At 43.7% G+C, this 22,134-nt stretch overlaps 1 protein-coding gene across 2 annotated transcripts in view; it reads left to right on the forward strand.

Moving 5' to 3' along the window:
* The window catches only part of MCM8 (minichromosome maintenance 8 homologous recombination repair factor), a 402,649-nt gene that overhangs the window by 220,357 nt on the left and 160,158 nt on the right, over positions 1-22,134 (forward strand). For both annotated transcript variants that reach the window (XM_085612630.1, XM_085612631.1), the window contains exons 14-15: positions 20,117-20,312; positions 20,935-21,157. In XM_085612630.1, the coding sequence (XP_085468756.1) occupies positions 20,117-20,312; positions 20,935-21,157 (419 nt within the window). The remainder of the gene's footprint in view (positions 1-20,116; positions 20,313-20,934; positions 21,158-22,134) is intronic.

Here is a 22,134-nt window from a genome sequence, read left to right on the forward strand (position 1 = left end):
GCCTCCACTTATGACTTTAGATGCAGGTCGGGCATTTTGACACTTTTACACATTTCTTTCTGAATGTCCTTTGCAGTCTTAAACTGATGGCACTATTCCCTGCTGAAAAGTACATCGTCCTCATAGAACTCTTGCAGAGAGCACCTGCCTATACCCTGCTCCCCCTGATCTCTACAGACCCAGGAGCTGCAAGGCAGCTGAAGGACGAAGGAGGCACCCTTACTTCCGCCTCTTCACCTGGATTTCTAGAGACGTAGAGGACACTCGGGAAGCTAAAGACAGAGCTTAATTTGAGCCTGTGGTTTGCGGTACATGACACTGGCACTTAATTGTCAACACCGGCGCAAATGACGTTCTGCCACATGGTGTCGCTGTCCATTTTAAATTTGAGCCCTACAGCTGTTGCTTAGTATTTCAATATAATGAATTGAATAAAATGACTAATACCTTCCGGCCAAGACCTTCTTACAGCTTTGGGTCCTTGAATTGTCACACTTATAGGAGTGTAATGGTTAGTAGTTGGGTCTGACCTCACCCAAGCTCCCTCTGCCTTTAATCACTGCAGCTGTTTCATTGCCTCTATAAACATTTTCCAACCACAGTGAGACTATGGTATTTTCATTACAGTAGTTTTCATCTAATGGAACAATTCTTAAGAAAAATATCACTCTTCCTCAAAGTTGAGTAAAAACATTCCCCCCTATTGCTCATATAGTTGATCATGGATTTGATCACAACTTACTTACTTATAAAGGGCTTGAGCAAATCAGACATGAGTGTGTTGCAATAGCTGAGTGTCCAGAGAAGATAAGACTAGCATGTCTCCAGTATAGATTCACATGCTTGAATTAATCCCGGTCGGCAGGTTGGACTGTCAAGGTAGGAACATGAATTCATTTATTTAACATAGTACTGTTTGTAGCTAATCAACCTCACTGTAAGTCATTCAAAGCAGGCAATGAGGCGGAGAGTGTCTGAGCACCAGTGGGACACTGGGAGACTTCCTCGCCTCCAGGTTTTCTTCCACCTTTCTATTAAAAGGGGAATCAGCCCAATCTGCTCTTTTGATGATAATTAATTCCACTACCTGCTTTAAATCACAAAATCACATTCTGCTACTGAAACTGGATTTTAGTCCCATGCTTACTATAGATAAGCTCTTTGAGATACATGCAGTTCCATCCTACAGGCTATTTTTTCTGGAATGCACTTTGTAATCAGTCCCAGTTCCAGGGTGCACGGGCAGCCTCTTTGCCTCTGGCAAGTACGTCAAGGTAGAATCTACAAGAAGGCATATTTTGTGCCTTTCCTTTACATAGGTAACTGTGCAAGGAAAAACAATCCCCGTTGAAGCCCGGTTGGACTGGTGAAGCTAAAAGATCATTGATACAACCTTCATATTTATTCGGTTGGACCAACAGCACACAGATAGTATCCCACAAGTTTGAGAGATAAGCAGTGGACATAGAATAGCTATATTCTTTAGGTGAAGAGTCAGTGGACAGCATGTCTCTATTTACTCCATCCAAAATACAGGAAAATGTTTCTGTAGTTGGATCAAAAAGGACGTGAGAGAAAATCCCCAAGCTTGCCACTTCATCTAAGCTTCAGGAAGCTTGTTTGCCAAATCTTGTCAACCACTTCATTGACCAATGCAGCATCATCAGCTGCCACATTGTAGAGTCCTCCACATTTTGTCATCAAAGAAAACGTAGTCTGCGATCTCATCGACTAAGGATGACCAATCAGTGACATAGTCTGCAAAAAAATCCTCAACCTTGTGCTTGTTGACTCTGTACTCAACAATAAAAATGATGACACACTTGAAAATGGCCTCCCCAACCATGTCACAGACCGTACAGGCTAGGTCGATGCACCGAACATTCAATTTGAACCAGTAGAACCCTAATTGAGTTACAAGTTTCACCAATTAGGATCATGCACCAAAACATGAAGTGTCTACTAGAGGTATAATTGGAGAAAGAGGAAAAAAGGGACCAGAACAAGATTGCTTACGTAGTTATTTATTAATACTGAAAATTGTACTTAATTTTATCATCTTATACAACAAATTGACATGTACCAGACCACCATCGGTGAGTAGCTCAACGTTTTGGAACAGGCATTTCAGAGTACTGTTGAGTCTTTGCCATAACGGTGTAACCATTTTGTCCCTACCCCTTAGTGAATTTTGGACACCATCTAGATTTACAAAGTTTGGCGCACCAGTCCATCGCTGCCCCCCAGCTCACCAGTGTCGGAGGGCGGGGGAAGCATCAGCATCTGGTTATGTTGCATTTGGCTGGAACTGTCCCGGTGCCCAGGAGTGTGCGATCACCCCCCTTAGTCCAACACATAGTCCTCCACCGTTTTAAGTAGGGCTAGTTTCTGGAAGGGTTCTATAACCTCTCTCAGCACCTCTGAGATCTCTGCAAATACTCCTTGCCAGTATCTCTGAATAATGGAACATTCCCATGTGACATCTCTCCAGTCCGGCTCGTCGAAGGGACCCACCGTTTGCTCCCACTTGGCTTTCGGGTCTTGCAGGGAACTGGTGGAGTTATTAACTAGGGATCGGTAAATCCAGTAAATGCCTCCCATATGGGGCCCATAAAAATGTGTCCCTCTAGGGAACTGTATTCTGGTGGGAATTGCAGGACTGTGTATTGGGGATGAAGGGCATGTTGCATCTACAAGTATTGGTAGAAATGGGATTTGTGTAAGAAGTATTCACTTTGGAGCTTTGCAGTGGACTGTAAATTGGAACCCTGCCATTTATCACCTACTTTAGAGATTCCAGTGAGGTCCCACTTTCTGAACCCTTGAAGATGGGGCGTATAATGTAGCCATGGGCCCGTCCATAAAGGGTTTTAAGGGTGAGTTTCCGGTCCCAGCCTATCGATTTCGGGGCTGAGCGCCACAGCCCAAGTACCTCTCTTGTAATGTCTGGTAGTTTTAGGGGAATCGGGCCCCAAGCTTATGTAATGTTAAAGCAGGTGAAGGGGCTGAGATTCGAGGAGCTGTCCCACCTGAAGACCTTAGCATCCACTTTGTGTTGAAAGACGGAACTTCCCTACCACTTAACCAAATATTACCGAGACCAAGAATGCATGCACAGACTGATTTTATTTTTATTTTATTGAGACATGGAATGTGGACTTCAATGCAAAGTTTCCTGCGACAGACCATAGCATTTGCACCTTGTCATCCCACTAGCCTCAGATAGTTACAAACATAATACAAGCTCATGCATTGGTTCTTTCCATGAAAGCGTAGTTGTTTAAAGCTCAAGCCTCAATAACTCCAGCAGAGATGGACTAGGAGGAAGAAGACAAGAAGAAAAATTGCTTCCCTCCCTTTATCGAGAAAGCTCAACTTGAAGAGAGTGAGGATGATTGAGAAGATAGCACCCTGCATAAAGGCACAGCTAACATAACAGAAACTTCACCACTCGCCAACACAGGTAGGTTTCACAGCCTCATGTAGAGAACATCTGCAAATGTTTATTTACCCATCAACCGAAGAGAAATGACCTGTTCAGGTGCAAACTGCAGATGTCAGCCAGCGCAATTCCTCTTGAGGATGATTGGTGGGAGCAAGGCATTCTACAAATGAAGACTCCTAACACTATCTCACTTACTGTTGCATGTATGGAGAATAATAAAATGCACAACATGGCACCCGCTTGTCTACTGAACTAAAGTGAAGCAGATTTAGTCATCTCCGGTGCTGTACAGGTCCTTGTCACAGGAAGAGCATCAATAGCTCGCTGGGGTAGAGTGTCCATGTCTTTGTGACTAGGTTATTGAAGGCAACTAATGAAAATGCAATACTGAGCTGACAGGAGTGCAAGCTAAAGCCCAAAATCACCCTCTCCATAGATCTGGCCCCCGAGAATTGTTACACAGAGACCAAAGCCTTACTCTCATAAGGGTAGGATGTGCCCTCTGCCTTGTTAGACATATCTTTGATCATAGGCACTTGCATCCTGAAGCAGTTGGTGAACTTGACCATTCTTGACGACAGGGTTTCTACATAGGATCTCTGTTTGTCGAGGCATCCAAGCAAAGATTTTAGGCACGACTGTTAATGGGCTGTCTTTGTATGGGAAGCATACTCAGAAGAAACTGCAGGCCATCAGCACTAGCACAAACTTGACAAAGTCCCTCAGTTCTCTACTGAAAGGATACCGATACCAGACTTCAAAGCATAATCTTTTTTTGATACATCTCTAACCTGAAAATGATTATTCCCAGCTAGTCACAGGTCCATGCCATGAGAATGCAACTCCTCAAGACGGTCATCTCCAGGCCCCTACATTTGCTTTTCTGAGATGTGACAGAATTTTGATTCATTTGGTTGTTTGACACGGAATTACTTCTGCCTGATATTGTTGGGCATTGTTCAACTTGACATTTTATTCAAATTCAGCACAAAGCCTCGTATTTATCGCCCATAAAGGAAAGCCACAAACACCTGCATTCTCTACAAGAGATATTGGGCATGTTGCCAAGGGTATCAATTGAGTAGGTTCGCAGGTGCCCATGGAAGAGAGTTGTATTCCAGATACTTGATCATAAGAAAGAAGCGTGGCAGGTAACAAGCTCATCTTATACCAACACTTTATGGACAATTATCTACAGAAATAGAACTTTGAAGATGGTCACCCTGCCAGATATTGCACTGTTTCTAGCAACTACCAAACTTCTTTGATCCACCTTAATGTCTGTTTTCATGTCTAAGTTTATCCGACCCACTGTCAGTAGCTATGTTTTGTGGTGAATTGCCAACATTATCAGGACAGATTTCCGTCCTTGATGCTTATTTCAGAACCGCACATTTTTACAAAGTGCATTGTTTCAGTTGTGGCCCACCTACGATGCTCGTGGGTTTAGAAATATGCATCTCCTGACCACTGTCTGAAAGCGCCATCATTTGAATGTGCAAGTGAAGAAATGCAAGGATCACCACATCTTCTACCTATTAACATGGACAGGCCATGTTCGACTCCATCTCAAACCATGCTATGTCTCTGCTTTAAAATCTATACTCCACAGTAGAAAATATATGCATCAGAAGAGAGGGATGCAAAACTTCAGCAACTGGCCTACAGCTTACATAGGTAAACAACTGTGAACTGCACGATAGTAAAAGGCCCTCTCTGTTTGCAAAACATTTTTTGTAAACTTATTGTGCAATTCCTCCTTCACATGTGGGTTTATAGCAATGTGTGTCCCCCTCAACTATAGATGCATCAAATTACTTCCAATCCCTCGTATCTAATCCGAGGACATATAATACAAACATTGTTTCTGAGTTACTCACTTTTATGATCCCAATCAATTTAGATCAGCCCATTCTCAGATGTGAACTGAAATAAATCTCAGGACATTAATCTTATCTAAAGATCTGTCCATATATTCCAATATTTGTGTATTACATCCGAATTTACGCAAAAAGCAGACATATGTTCACATAACTTGCGAAAACAAAAGAAAACAATTATTTTAAAGAAATAATATATAGAAAAAGCATTATCACCACCATGACCTATACATAAATATGTGTTCATAAAATACATCAGACGTTTATCATATAAATAATTTACCATTTATACAATGTCTAAGGACTATTAGTAAAAACTCCCTACAAGGGGGGAGAGAGAGCGCTTTCTTTTTAAATCAAAATGGGATTACAGTATACCTCCTCCTTAAAGCTACATGACAGCCACTGAGTACCTCTACCCATATCTCTGGTTAAGAACCCAGGTTACTTTCCGCCGACCTCTGTTCCAAAATCCTAGTGCATTTTATTTGTGACCCTCACACCCTATTTGTGTCATCAGGTCTCATCCTGGTCCCCATAAACCAGGATGGGCCCTACTGTATTTCAGGGAGCACGTAATATTTTACTTCTGAAGGGGGTCTAGATATTGTAAGATAAAAATACCCAGGGTGCATCCCAGTAACCTTTTATCTTAAGGTGCCCCCGATATGGTTAGAAAAATCTGCATGGGGTTATAGCTGGTGGATAATGTCACTACTCCCTAATTACTGTGGACATCTTTCAGCCCTCGATCTGTAGGCAAGAGTAATAGTAGAACCCCAGTCTATATTGGTCACTATGTCCCGTATCCCTGGTCCTACCAGTGAGGGCATTTTAAGACAAGACCACACTGAGAACATAAAAACATACTGGCTGACTTGCCTGTCATTGGAACGTCTATTAATTCCCAAAAGGGCATTGATCAAAAGCTGGACAGACCAGAGCGAAGTAGGTGTATCGGAGGCACTGCACCCTTGGGGTAAGTGTAACTACAGTGTCATGCCCTCTGTCCTCTCCTTTCAAGGGGTGACAGTAGATACCCTTTTGGAACAAGGAAGGGAAAGGGCAGATCAAAAAAGGATTCCTATTTCTTTTTTTAGGGTATGTCCAATATAGGAAGAGTAAGGCTACATTCCCCCATATGGGTTGCCGTTTTCTATTATGTATGCCTGAAGGCAAGGTGGACCTCATTAGCATCACTTCTGTGTTAATGAAATAGAGACCGACACAGAGACCAATATTCTTATCAGGGCTGTAGTTTGTGTCATAAGCATCTCTTATGTGTTAAAGATTACCCTTGACGGATACCTGCATCGTATGTTTTGCGCATGGGCAGGAGAATAGAAGTTGGTTCTCTATGGCTTCACCAAAATTGACGGTATATCTATAATGCAAATTAACAAAATGTGACGGTGATGGACATACTTTCTTCGATTTAGGACGCCATTGATCCTGCATACACTTATGGTGCCGTGCTTAGGTTCCATTGCACACCCTCACTTCAAGAGGTTAAAATTCCTCTGTACCGGCTAGTTTTTAGTTCGAGCATTCAAGACCTCTTGTATATACTTTAGTATATACTTATATGTGTATGTACTTTGTGGGCTCTGGAGATCGGCCCTAGGACTTGTCTGCTTCCGCTTAGGGACTTTTTTTCTGTTCAACTACCTCTGTTTTGATAGAAAACGAACAGTAGAGATCAGTAAAATATCAGAATCACTTTAGCGTTCTCTAGATTCCAGTCCATAGAAATTGGCTTACAAAAGCACCCGTGGACAATAATATTTTTTTCAAATCTTGTATTTTCAGTGAAATGACCACCGAAGGTCCTGATTTTATATTAACTCTTTTTTCTTCTGTTTGGCCTGTGAGATGGATTTCTTCACGCATCCTCTGTGGGTTAGCCAGTTAAAGCTCAGCACCTAGATCTCCACACGTCAGTGCCAACAGATTACTTGGAGAGCACTGCAACTGAGATAACCACTTGTGTAAGCATCTGTCAGACAGGCAATGGCAGTTTTATATGACTACAGATATACCCTCTGAAAAATGGGGCACCCATTCTGGAGCTTTTAACTAGCAGTCCCTGGATGCAGGAAGAGCCCAAGTTAAACACAAACAGTTGAGAGCGAAGAGCCATTGAAGTGCTATTCATGGCCTTTATGTCTTATCTCAGGCTCATAAGTTTGTCCACGCTGACAGTATGGCATGAATGTGCCATGCTCCAAAAGGGGTGGGAGTGAAGATCTCCCTCTCCATAATTTCAAATGTTTTTATGTCTCGCCTGAGCCAGCGCACATGCGCTGCAAGACGATGCTTCTAGTCAGGGCTTTTCAATTCGCACCACACGCTCGTGCGTGTTATTTTTTTCATCACACCTATTGGCCTTTGTGTTCGTCTTTCTAAGAAGACAGCACGCAATTGGCCAAAGGCGGGTGCATGGCCTGCCTTCTCTCTGCCCTGGCCTAGGCAGGCCGGGACCGAGCAGGAGCGCCATCTGTTTCCAATTATCTTAATTGGAAACAGATGGTGGTCGTCATGGCCCTGGTGCAAATTCCTTTTATCGCGCGCTCGCACCACTCTCCTCCACCTGCTTTTTTGGGGAGGTGCACTACATGCCAAATAGTCAGGCTGATGACAACGCCCAGCCCTGCCACCGTGGCCGACCTTTACATGCAGGGCAAACGCCAGCCTGTGGCATGATGTGACAGACAAGCGGTAAGCAGGTAGTACAGAAAGCACCCAAACACCCCAGGGTGACAAATGTAGTGTGGGAGACAAAACAAGCAATAAAACAAATCAGGCTATCTTCAGACGTATTGCCATCCAATGAATGAGTATAGTGCCAAACATCAGAGAGGCCCGTGTCAAGCCGCATTTGCAGCTCTCCGGTGCCTCATTCTTTGCTTGAGGGTGGTGATGGGAGCCCGAGTGCTGGTCTTGGAGAGCAGAGCAGCTTTCATTACTGTGACATGGGGTCATGGGTTGTAACCCCCTGCATGCCTGCGCTGGCAGTCATCATAATAACTAAAGTTGATGACGAGGATGACAATCATATTATACATAGCGCATGCCACAGACTTACATCTGTTGGCGCTAGTATCACCCTACTTGATGGACACGAGATGTCGACCTCAAAATCGTGAAATGCAGTGTCAGCCCTTTCGGGTTGATAGTACGCCTTGCACACTGAGAGGGCTCCTATTGCACACAAGCTGAAGTTTCTATTCCCTGACCTAATTGTTCTCACTTTATCGAAGTTGCAGTGATGAGAACACTAACCAACCGAGCTACCTACTATTGGTATAAACTTGCAACCTGCTGCTCTTTTAGAAAGTCCTGTGGCATGGAGTCTTCACTTCACACTGCATTCGAGTCTTCTCAGGTGGCAGTCTGCCATGTCAATTCAAGCCCCGCCCATCTGAAAACATAACACGGTGTCTTCGATAATTTTGGGGATCCTTACCCTCTACCTGTTGTGAAGTATAACTTTTTTTTTGTTTTTTAGCCTTTCCGATTTTGAAACCTGAAGAAACAGAAGCCCATGGCGACAGCACGATTTGTCGACGATCAAACGGTTGACCAAGAGGAAACCAGGGGTCAGGATTGGCAGCCAAGCCTGCTGCCACCCAGCTGTAGACCTTAGAACCTGACACTGTCTCATTTGTATCTTATTCATGCAGCTGGGAGGGCGAGTGGGGGGGGTGAGGTGGCTTGGGAGGAGGTGTGTGTGTGTGTGTGTGTGTGGGGGGGGGGGTGACACGAGTAACACCAGGCTGACCCACAAAACCAGTTTTTCTTTGAATTCATAACATTTCTAAAGTCTCTACGAAGCGAATTAAATTGGGGTTTTTTGGGGGCTGGGCTAGAGCGGATATGCGGACAGGGCGCAAAGACGATTTTTAGTGAACTTGCAGCAATAATGCATTAAATAGTCAGAACAAAAGCAGTGGGGGTCACAGAACTCAAAATACCAACCACAGATAGATATGAATTAAATGCCAGTAGAACCAGAGGGAAGTCATTTCAGCTTCTAGTCACAGTGCATGAAAACCCTGAGCCCCTACAAAACGCTTTACACAAACTTAACCACACTTTAGCATTCCAAATAGCATCTGCTGCTATTATTACCTATCCAAAAGTATTTAATTGACGTTGGAAGGCTGAATGTCTCAATTGACCCCGACAAAGCCCACACCAGTGACTTGCAAGTTACACTAGGATATCTATAGCAGGTGCTCAACCCACTGAGCTATCTCAGGCTTTGCAGACGCTGGTCTGTGCGTATGGGAGGAAGTGATGGGGCTATTTTCTTCCGCACAAGAACATCTCACCAAGATCATGGGTGACCTTTGGATTAATGGCTGTTTGCTTTTATTTTGGAAAATGGTAGAGGGACGCGGTAAACTGGGCCCTGCGTGTGCACACCTCTCGCACCCAGCATAGGTACTTCCGGCCTCCGAAGCCCCCCTCCCGCCTATCTCTGGCCATCAATATCTATCCCTGTCCCAATCTACCCCCTTCACCCTACCAGTGTCTGGTACCCTCGCCCTCCCATGGTCTCTCTCCCCCGCTCATCCCTGCACATCAGTATCTATCCCTGTCCCAATCTACCCCCCCCCCCTCATCCTACCAGCGACTGACACTCTCAGCCTCCCATGATCTCTGTCTCTGGCTTTCTCTATCATACACTCCACACAATACCACTCAGTGCCACATAATTATATGCTACATAATTACACTGCACTCAATGCAACATACACTCCAAATAATACCACTCAGTGCCACATAATTACACGCCACATAATTACACTCTACGGAATACAACATACACTCCCCATAATGCCACTCAGTGCCACATAATTACACACTAATTTATTGTGGTGGGTGGGCCTCCACACCTTATCTTATTGCAAAGTGTAAAATCCTCAATTGTTGTGGGCGCAATGAATTCTCTATTTAGCGTGCTTTCACGTATGAGGGACGTGAGTCAACATCCCTATTTACGACAAGAAAAGAAAGAGGTTCTGGAACAACCAGTTCCTACGTGAATCACAGCTCGGACCACTAAGGTCTCATCAATGTGTGAATGCAAAGTACAGCATTTATTATAAGATTATCAAAAAATCATTAAATTAGAGTTCGTTCTGAAACATGAGAAATAACACAAGGATAAATTGATGGTTGCTAGAATATATTAAAATATTCCCAATATTCACATATCAATGTACTGTTAATGTCACAATTCATCTGATATATTGCAAACAGAACAGTGATTGTTAAATCAAAATACAGAATACAATATCAAAAAACAAATCCCAATGCATTTCGGATGGAACCCTTCGTCAGGGGATTTAACAAAATGGCTGTAAGTTGTGTATGCTGTTCTTTTTCTTTCCTCTAGTTGACCTCCTGTGAGAACTACAACAGGAAGCACATATTGTGCTGTTATTAGGAATCGAAATACATGTTTAGATAAATAGAATTTGCACTCGAAAGAAAAATAACATAATTACACACCACATAATTACACTCTACTGAATGCAACATACACTCCACAAATATCACTCATTGCCACATAATTATTTTCTACATAATTACACTGCACTCAATGCAACATACACTCCAAATAATACCACTCAGTGCCACATAATTATTTGTTGCATAATTACACTGCACTCAATGCAACGTACACTCCAAATACCACTCAGTGCCACATAATTACACTCTACTGAATGCAACATACACTCCACACAATACCACTCAGTGCCACATAATTATATGCTACATAATTACACTGCACTTAATGTTAAATGCACTCCACACCATGTCACAATTTCACTAAGCATAATTTCACTCAACACCACAGTTCCAGGCCACACAATTCAACTCCACACATTTCCAATACACACCGCATAATTACACACCAAACAACATATTTCAACTCCACAATCCACAACGAACCTCCAATCCACACCATATAGTTTCACCACCTGAGCACCAAACATCATTCACCACCACCATTTTGCATCAGCGCACCACCTAAGCATCACGTCAATCTGCCCTTGGAATCTGGCATCTGTTGATTCTCCCCTAGTGTCTGTCCGCTGCTCGTGTTCTAATTAAATTACTGTTTTCCAACATCTGCTCCCCCGTTATTTATGTCCCGCTCCCCCATAACAAAAAAATAATAATAAACAAGCATGAGAACAAGCAGGAAGAAGTTGCCAGCAGTGCAAGTACAAAAAAAGTAGAAGACATATTTTTTATGTTAAAATCTTTTTTTAATCAGGTTTTTCAGTTGTATTTAATGTCGTCTTCGTTTGTATAAAGGTAACAAAAATGCTTAACACTTTTTATTATAAGTTTTCAACATAATGCACAGCAGCTACAATGCTCTACAACATAGCCAAAAGTTCTGGCTAAACACATAAGGTCCCAAAGGCAAGACCTATTGGCTATGCCAATGCTTGTTTATTAGGCTTTTAGGTTAATCTATGCTGTATAGCACAGTAATACAATTCAATAGACATCACTCCATAGTGTACAATAGGAGAGATTGTTGATGTTTCCAGACATATAATATGCAATGAGAATAATTATCAACAGATAAAGAGGTTCATATATATGGTGGCAATCTCTCGTTATCACTTGTACTGTATGTCTTGTTTGGTGAGCCTCTATTGTCCAAGAGCTTTTAGTCTCAAATATTTAGTTGAGCCAGGTTTACATTACATTGGTTATCGGAATATTAGTAGATACTACTGCATTTACGGAACAAGACTAGGTTTGTAAATTTAGGGAATTCCTACTTGAAGGAGCGAAACAAAGTGGAATGCACAAGCATATAGTACGTATAGGCAGTAGAATGGACAGGAGGGATGTCCTGGGCAGGGGGAGCCTCAGAACATTCTGAGTACATTAGAGTATCTAATCTGTAGAGAAGCACAGAGAGGTTCTTGAGGTTTTGTAAGGTATTTTCACCCACTGGGGGGAGTCCCTTGAGGTTTTGTAGGGGATATTCACCCACTGAGAAGAGTGCCTCTAGGATGCATTATGCGTAGTGGGCTTCTCAGGCGTGAGCTCTTTAAATTGCATTAGTGTGGTGTCCCAGGCTGCTACAAGGGGCATCTCTGAATTCTACGGGCTTATTCCCAGTGACCTCTCTCTGCGTCACCCAATGGAGTAAAGCCCTACACCACTGGGGAAGGACAGGGACTGCAGCACACACCGATGCATAGTCAGTAGGCACTTTCCCAAAAAGAGGGCTAGATTCGCAAAGCGCAGCCGCACTTTATGGTTCTTCCTCCTGAGTTGAGTATTATGAGCTCTGTGATGGTAGCTAATAGAGTGTGAGTATAGAATGCCAGAAGGCGGCTATTCTAGGGCATGACCAAAGCATGTGTTGAAAGTCAACTCATTGGTCTAGACATCTGGGGCAGGTAAGGTTCGCCGTTGGGAACATACGGTTCAATCGGGACGGTGTTGGGTAAAGCCCATAAAGTATCATATATTTAATTGCCTTAAAGCGTGCGTTTCTGGAGAGGAAGATATCCCCCTCCATTATGTTAAGAGTAACTCAGATTCTCTTTAACTGGAAACTTTACTACAGGATATATTCCATTGAGCCTCTATCAGGCTTAGCTAATGACAATATAGACTGCCTGAGCATGGACATAGTATCCTGCCACAGGAAGTAGCTATTCTGCGTTCATTGAGGTAAACCTGCACTAGACCTGTTGCAACACTGGGGAACGCCAAGTGGCAGTCCTAGAAGAAGGTAACCTTGAACACAGGTGGCAGTATTTTCAAATCTGTAGCAAGGATGTGTAGCTACAGTTGTCCTTCCATTCTCACAATTCCAGGGCTATATCTCAAAATGAAGAAAGAGTGCTGTATTCATATATTTGAGATCCTGTACTGGCCAGCCAATACTTATACTTAGAGTTTGACTCCTTTGACACCCCCAAGGATAGTATACTTATCTTGAAAGTCGCTATAGCTCAGTCTACATTGATGAGATATTCTTCAAAATGTATTGGATTCTGCTTCTGGGCAAGGACACCAGGCTTGCATTCTCCATCTGTGGAACATCCGAAGATTCTTTCATACCTTCTGAACATGGCAAGAGCTGACTTGGGGTATTCCACCGTCATCTCTCAGTGATTTCATGCTTCAGAAGCCACAAATTACACATTGAAAGGTCTGTTATTAAGTGGTAGTGGGTGTGAGTCTTAGTTCAATCTGTGAATCTGTTAAGGATCCATTACTGGATAAGAAAAATGGCTTTCAAATAAATACAGTTCTCTAGGCTTGCTATATTTTATACATTTGCAAGCGAGCCTACCACACCCCCTTTTCATGAGCCACGTATTCATACATATCCATACAATTTGTGATTACGTTTTGTCAAAATCAAAGTTAAGGAAGAGCCTAGTAGATTAGTTTGTGCCCTCTTCACTTCATTGGCTTGCCTCTGCATAGCACTTTAAATTATGGCATTTATGTCACTGATTTAACTTTTCTAAACTGTTATTCCCAGCTTAACAATGGGGATTACTTCAAGCATGCATTTGTATAAAAGATACCAATGCTGCAACACTGTAGTGCTTTATTTAATAGAAAACAAAACAGTTACATGCTTTACCAGACTGCATGCTGGTGTCAAACATTTACTGATTCTCCGTATGTGTATTTCACAGTATGAGGAGTGAAGCGTGATTTCCTTTTCACATAGTAAACATTTTTTTTTCTGTGCAAGGTCTGTTTCACTTATGTGCACGCTGCTTGGTGTTTCTACTGTCGCGTTAAAAAGATTTGTTTTACCTGCAGGGTGTTATCATAGCAGGGTGAACATTATGCATATCTATTAGTCTTTTCAGAAAAACTTTTTTGTGCAAAAGGAACAGAAGTTTACTCGAACTTTGTAACCATAAATGGCGCTGAAGAATGAAAGCACTGGAAACCTATCAATGCTCATTGAAAGCGGTGCTGGAATAAAAATGTCAGCGTCATGAATACCAAATATGATTTTTCAGTTTTTCATTAAATCACCCATACTTATCAACATGCGCACTCTATTTCACTGATCCATCTACTTACACGTTAATGCATCATCTCTCACTGCATGAATGTGTTGGCTGAGACGACGCATGTGTTGTTTTTGTGTGTGTAATGTCAGCCTCTGCCTTGAGCTCCATACTCGCCTGTAAGTATGCTTGCCTCTTAGTGTGTGAAATGTTCAGCTGCCTTTTGGTTTCTCCTTCGCGGTTATTCCCAGCAAACCACTGGGTTCCTAGCCTCTTGCGTCATCCTCATCCGGATGGGTTTGGCAAGGGGGGGTGAGCTCATTACCTCCGTTTAAGTCTTCCTCGCCACCAGAGTTACACAGTGAGCTTCAGCTCCACACCAGAACCCTCCAAAGCAAATTTATGTTCTATTTCTCCCATCCCTCTCATACCTGGCCGACCACCATCACCTTTGACCAAGGACAAGAGGAGGCACGATCCACCCCTCTTCCAGTCTTTTTTTTTTTTTTTTTGCACTGCAGACTGTCCAAGCGTGATTTTCAGGAAGCTGGAGCTGCACAGAAGTCCCTTCTAATGAAGATCCCTTTTTCCAAGGCTGAACTGTTTGGCTCCCCCCCTGGAGGAGATGGTTAAGACATCGGCTGAGGATAGGAAGGTGTTGGCTCCCATCCATCCTTCTAGACGAGGTTCTTTGGCACCAAGAGGGACTTCGGTCCTTCTGCTGCTCCTATGGGAAGCTTTCCCTTTCCACGGTGGGGTCACAGCCAGGGGGCCCCGTTCTCCCACAAAGCCCAGTCTCAACAGTCAGATGGTGGTTCTGTCCCCTCGTCCAAGTCCTGACTAGCTGTGCATCCCTGTGTGTCGGCTCCTGTGGGGGATCTATTGTTGACTTTTGTGGAGACTTGAGAAGAGTCGGTCTCCTACCAGTGGGTCCTGCGAATTATCAGGGAGGATTACTAGATTGTCTTCGACTCTCCATCCCCAGATTTTTTCGTTCAAACTCCCTTGCCATCTGCCGCATCAAAGAAGGGGGTGCTTTTGGCGGGTGTTCGGTAACTTCTCGAGGAAGGGGCCATTCATCCTGTTTCGGCCTGTCAAAGGGGTCATGGCGTCTACTACATTCGTTTTCTAGTGAGGAATGTTTCTGGGGACTTCAGTTCAGTGCTGGATTTGAAATGGAAGAACTAGTTTGTCCCTCATGTTAAATTTAAGATGCTGTCTTTACAGGAGATCGTTCCCATACTGGTTTAGGGCGACGTGGTGGCATTCTTGGATCTGCTCGATGCCTACCTCCACACGCCCACTCACCCTGCGTCTCAGCGGTTCCCAAGATTTTGTGTGGGGCCCGAGCATTTCCAGTTCCAGGTACTGCCATTTGGTTTGTCTTCTGCCCGAGGGTCTTCACTAAGTTGCTGGCTCCTTTGATTGGGCTCATCCATAGGGAGGGGATTCGGGTATTCCCATACCTTGGTGACTGGCTAATTTCTGCCTCTTCTTTTTCCAAGGGGACTCTTCATGTCCAGTGGATCCGCGAGATTCTGGAAAGACACGGCTTCCTGCTCAACCACGAAAAATAGCATTGGGTTCCCACCTAGGGCTTGGTGTTTATCGGGGGTCACCTGGACATGGTCAAAGGGCTGGTGTTTTTGCCAAGCAGGAGGAGGGCAACCTTGAGGAGGGACCTGGGTTATTTGCTGGCCTTGGATTATGCCCCGGGGCATCAGTGGTTGAGGGTGCTGGGTCTGATGTCGGCAGCGATAAATGTACTGCTGTTGGCTCGTTTGCATCTGTACCCGTTGGTCCTCTTGTTCCGCGACTTACGATCTGCCAGTGGTAGTGTCACCTTGGATTCGGTTCAACCTAGATTGGTGGATGGTGGAGTCCAATCTGTCTAGGGGTCTTCCCTTTCAGGTGTCCCCCACCCGGGTGGTGACGGCAGATGCCAGCCAGTTGGGCTGGGGGTTGACGTTGGATTCCTGGTCTGTGCAGGGTCTTTGGGATCTGGCTGGTTGCTCGTCCATCTTCCGGGAGCTATAGGAAGATCAAATAGCTTGCCTGGAGTTTGCATCGGCCCTTCGAGGGTATCATGTTCTGGACCGGACAGACAATCAAGTGGTGATGGGTTACCTCCATTACTAGGGGGGCTGCAGAGTTCGATCCCTGTGGCTCGTGGCTCAGGAGATTCTGAACTGGGCGGAGAGCACTGTGTTGTCTCTACAGGCGGTATAGCTCCTGGGGAGGGAGAATTGTGCAGCGGATCACCTGAGCAGGGTTAGAACATAAGCCACTTGGCTCGGGTATATGCTCACTGTGCAACTCAGATGGTGAGGAAGGCATACAAGGAGGTAATGCCCCGGTTACTTACTGCAAATCTTAATTCTCCGAGTGTAGTCTTTCTCGTCACATGAATTCTCATCCCTCCCTCCCTGTTTGACTATCTGCTTCCTCTGGTTGCTTTCAGGGCTCCGTAGTTATACAAGAAATAGGTTGTTCCGTGCCTCCTCTTGTACTGGGCAAGAGTGAAGGTGGTCGGGCATGTTGGGGAGCAGTGGGAGGAATGAAACGTAAATTTGCCTTGGAGGGTTCTGGTATGGAGCTGAAGCTCACTGTGTAACTCATGTGGTGAGGAAGACTACATTCGGAGTAATGAAGATTACTGGTAAGTAACCGGGACTTCGCAAGAGGGCCACTGAATGAAGTCCGAAATATCGGCTCTGACCTTTTTGAGACACCTGCATCATTAGCACGTGGTCTGCCGCAATCCTTGAGAAGCTCATCCCTGGCCATGACTCACAACACACCACTTTCCCCACATATAACACAGTCCCCTAGTGGAGCTTCAAGTCCCACATTCAAGTTGCTGCACGCGCCCCTCGTGTACGGCAAGCATGCAGCGAGGCCTCACCAGTGGCAGCTGTGCTCTCTGTACACCAAAAGTGCCAAACTTTCCACTTTTCTCAACACTTGTTCCTGTTGCAGTATCCCTGATATCACATCCTGCTAATAAATGAGTTGGGCCTCGTACACAGCAATAGCAGTGAAACTATAAAGACATTTAACAAAATACCGAACTGTTTTATTATTTAGAAAGGTAAAACAGATTACTGATTTGTATTTGTAGTATTTATGGGAATCTGTAGATAGCACAGCGAGTGTTGCTTCGTGTTCTGGGCTCATCTTTCTGTGGTGTAAACTGAATCTCTCCTTGCAATAAAATGTTTGCAGCGCCATCTTGTGGGAGTACTCCTGCAACTCCACCCGCACCCTTGACATTTGAATACTGGATAACACATTTTGTGCAAAAGGTTGTTTAATGGATAATTCACCCAAACATGAAAAATACATTTATACACCCGTTTGTAACTGTTTGCAAGCTGGCAAAAGATAGCAGGGCTCACTTTGAATTATGTGCTAGAACAAAAGCCATTGTGGATACTAATACTAGCCGGGCCTCAAGTATTGCATCTTTGAACCGAGTTACCGTGAAGAGCAGCCCTATTTAATAGGCCTGGGTGAAAATTCCGTTCCGCTCGCGGAAATTGCGATAATTTGACATTTTCGCGTTCTGCGGAGAGTGCGAAAATGTCAACATTTCCACAATCCGCATCTTACCGGAAATTTGTTTCTTGCTCGCGCTGTAAAAAAATACATTCTTGCGTGCGCGCGATCGCCTTACCTGAATCCCTGCATTCGCCGACAAGTTTTCTCGATCCGGTCGCGTTCTCCACGAGATGTTGGTAGCCATTTGCGACAGTTCGCGACCGCATTGACGTCGTTCGTCGCGCAATCACGACTTGCTTCTCGCGATCATGCACCGCGAGACAAGTGAAAACAAGATGGCTGCGCCCGTGAGCAACCGCATGGGTAAGTAGGCGAGCCGCGATCACGCAGAAAGTACCGCGAACGGGCGGGAAAAAAACTTCTGCGTCTTCGCGATATTTCCGCGTGTTTGCGGAGATTTTTAACATTTTCGCGATAGTTTGCAAAAGTGATTTTCGCAAATTCCGCCCACCCCTACTATTTAACCCCGGGCCTGGTCCTTGTGTGACCGGGGCTGAAGCGAGCAGACTTTGCTCCACCCCATATGGATTCATGATTTCTACACCACGGAAAGCTTCGAGGAAACTGACTAGTGAAATGCTGACGCGACTCTCTTTATTATAAGCCACGTTTTTTTCGTGTAATCGAGTTTTAACAGTGCGTATCAGGTCAATGAAAAACCTTTCCGTGTCACGACTAGAAAGTGCTGGGTTTCTTATAAACAATATGTGCCCAGAGTGCAGGCGTTTTATTGGCTGGCTCCCTGACTGAAGCATGGAAGAACCAAAGATGAGCTGTACTCTGTAATTGGACAGCATTGTTGTGCTTTTTTGTTACATCAGATAAAAAGCAGCGCAGTCAAGTGAAACTTTTCTTTAAACAACGCAAGAGGCGTGTGTGATCTTTATCTTCAGCAAAAAGTATGTACTTTCCCAATCGATAAAATGCAAGCCCCCTTTATAAAGAAAAAAAAAACCCTGACCGTACCTTGTCTCTACCTACTGATTATGCACAGAACAGAATGTGTCTGTTTTAGAGTCGTAATTCCCCGCGCTTGGCAGCTCGTGGCGCCCTTGTCCTCTGCAAAAGGTTGAAAGTCGGATCCGCAGTGATGAATAGCGCCCTTGGAGGCCCTGCCAACATCTGCATGCACTGTGGACGGACTGCAAAGGCGGTCTTTATTCCACCACCATGACGAGGGTTAGTTATTTCATATATACTCAGTTTTATAGCATCATTTTCCTACATTCTTCCTTCGAACTTTATATTGCTGGCCAAGAATTGTAATCTCCTTCTGTGTGTAATGTGTTGACTCGCCTTCACTTTGCAGAAAGGAAGTACGAAGGGATTCTTAGCTTCAAGCTTGCCGTGAAGAAAAGTGCTCTTCGCGCCTTTAAGGTGCCAAAAGAGAGCCTTTGACTCTTTGGGCTCAGGAGGGCCCACTGTGCCACAGAGGACAGCTTTTCAAACCCTGGTTTAGACTCTCCAGATTCTGGAGAATTGAATTTTCAGCCAATAACGTGCCTGCAACTATTCTAAAAGCTACAGTATTATTTCATTTATCTGTGTTTTCGTTATCAGGTTGTGCGATAGAACATATACATGCCTTCTCAACAGGTCTTTTTCCACGACTGACCTGGGAAGTACAAGCATTGTAGTTGTCTGGCCATTATGTTTTTATTATTAACATTCTTCCCAGTGAGGTATCCATACGTACTGTGGAAAAATTTATGTAAAATTAAGACGCGGCTTTTCTTCCCTCCCATTCCCATTATTATAATATATTATGCATCATATCATCCCTATTACCACTGTAGAATTATGTTACATGTATCGTACATGTTGACAGTTTGAGACACTAGGAGCTAACAGTGATTCGCCCAGAAAGGCACAATTATTTTGCTCAACTACCACAGACGATTTGAAGGTCAGTACTGGTGTATCTCTCTCTCTCTCTCTCTCTCTCTCTCTCTCCTCTCTCTCCTCTCTCTCCTCTCTCTCTCTCTGACTACATCTTTATAGGTTTTTGCTAATTTTCGATGGTGTTGTCTTTCTTTTGAAACAATAGCTGAGGGTATCAGAGAAGGTAACTGTAAAGTTTGTATTTTGTGTGCTAAGTTGTCATATTCCAACACTTGAAGTTCGATTCTTTATGCTTCCTTTTACCAGCACCAGTGCAAACTTTTTGACTTTGCTGACATAGACATTGCCCCTCCTTGCAGGCATTTGCGGCATAGATGAGTTTGATAAGATGGGCAATCAGCACCAGGCTCTGTTAGAAGCCATGGAACAGCAGAGTATAAGTCTTGCCAAAGCCGGCATTGTTTGTAGTTTGCCCGCAAGGACGTCCATCATCGCAGCCGCCAACCCTGTGGGGGGACATTACAACAAAGCCAAAACGGTTTCTGAGAACTTAAAGTAAGTAACTCTGGGATGCCCTCCCATGGATATTCTGTTTTATTCAGAACTCGATTTAAATGTAAATTCATCTTTTCTGGTTGAAGGTGATGTGGTGTTGCCCCTCCCCTCCTTCATAGCAGTTGGAGCAGCTATGGAGTTCGTTTGCGGTGTGTGCGGTAGGTTGAGGGTTGTGTTTTGCCACCTCTTGATCGACCTGTTTCTGCTCTTCTAGCTTTGCACGATCCTTCTTCATGACAGGTAGGAATCGAGGACTGTAAGCAGAGCCTCACTGGACCATGTGAGTGATAGCACTGCTGTGTGTCTGAGGAATGTTACAGAGATTCACACTTTTCAGAAGCAAAGAGAGACAACTTAAAACGAAATAGGAAGCTTTCTTGTTTCTTTATTTTATTGATTGTGTGGCGCAGCATCGTCAGGGAGAAGAGATACTTTTGACATATTTTTTATGTGTGAAGGAGCAGACTGGAGAGTGGAAGGAATGGTTGTGTGCGACTTCATGATTGAAAGTGGTGGCCATTTATTTTTTGGTTCTTGACAAAGAAGACTTGCCATGTTGCTGCAGTATATTCTGAAGCATGTTTTTGGGAACCATTTACATTTACATTTCTATGTGTTCTAGAATGGGAAGTGCGCTGCTCTCTAGGTTTGACCTGGTGTTCATCTTGCTCGATACCCCAAATGAAGATCACGATCATTTTCTTTCTGAACACGTGATGGCAATGCGAGCTGGTAAGAAGGGTTCCGTGAGCAGTGCCAATGCAACACGCGTCCGTGGCACCCAGGATTCCAACATGTCTGTTCTTGAAGCAGTCTCGAATAAGCCCTTATCAGAGAGGCTCAAGGTAGGCTTCCATAACCTTGAGAAGCTTGATATTGATTTAATATAAATGTTCTTTTTTGTGGGATGTTCAAACCGATCACAACTGAAGTTAAGACTGGTGCCAAACTCTTAGTGTTTTGCGCTTGCCCAAAAATTATTTTTAGTGTTTTAATTTCCAAAATGCTGAAAATGGTTATGGGACAAATGTACTTACATTTTCCCAGACAGACAAAGATGTATACTGATTCTTGACAGAACGTAATTGAGCAGATAAATTAGCTGTATTGTAATTTTGAAATTTTAGAAATCTGTAGGATTTCAAACTTATTTAGTAATTTTACAGGCGATAACCGAAGTTGATACTTGTTTCCTAATTTGAATCCTGATACTATTATATTTAGAGGTTCACATCAGGTACATTATTGATAAGTATGCCCATCTCTTTGTAATTCAGTACTAGAAGTGTAAGAGTGCATTTTGCAGAGGCTGAACCAACATTTGAGAACTCATTCGCTTCTGGATATTTTTAATATAACTTATACAAGAATGACAGTGTTAGAGTGTGACTCTGGCTTCTACCAGCACAAGACATCCTTTTCTACCAACATCGCATTCTACTCAAATAGTCTTTTGGTGTTCCAGGAATGTTTTGAGAGTTTGTTGTTGGGGCTACCATGACAAACGTCCTCACATAGCAAGGAAAAATGTGACAGACATCTTTGCCTGATTTGACTTTTTCTGTCCTGAACGGTGAATGGCCCCGAGTGGATGTGGCAATCTTACAGGTCATTGGAGGTGCTTGATACTTCGATCAGATTTCGTTTATTGCATGCAGATTTTTTCTTTTGAACGCTATACACTTAATAAATCCAGATACAGTACACATTTTCTCTGATTTATAAGTCCCATAAATTACCAATTAATATGCTTCATTTCATAGTCCTAATGCGTTCTTAAGTGTAACATTACTATTTTTAATGAAACCGTACATTTGCTCAT

This window comes from Triturus cristatus, chromosome 6, assembly GCF_964204655.1.
Source record: "Triturus cristatus chromosome 6, aTriCri1.1, whole genome shotgun sequence".
Taxonomy (NCBI): Eukaryota; Metazoa; Chordata; class Amphibia; order Caudata; family Salamandridae; genus Triturus; species Triturus cristatus.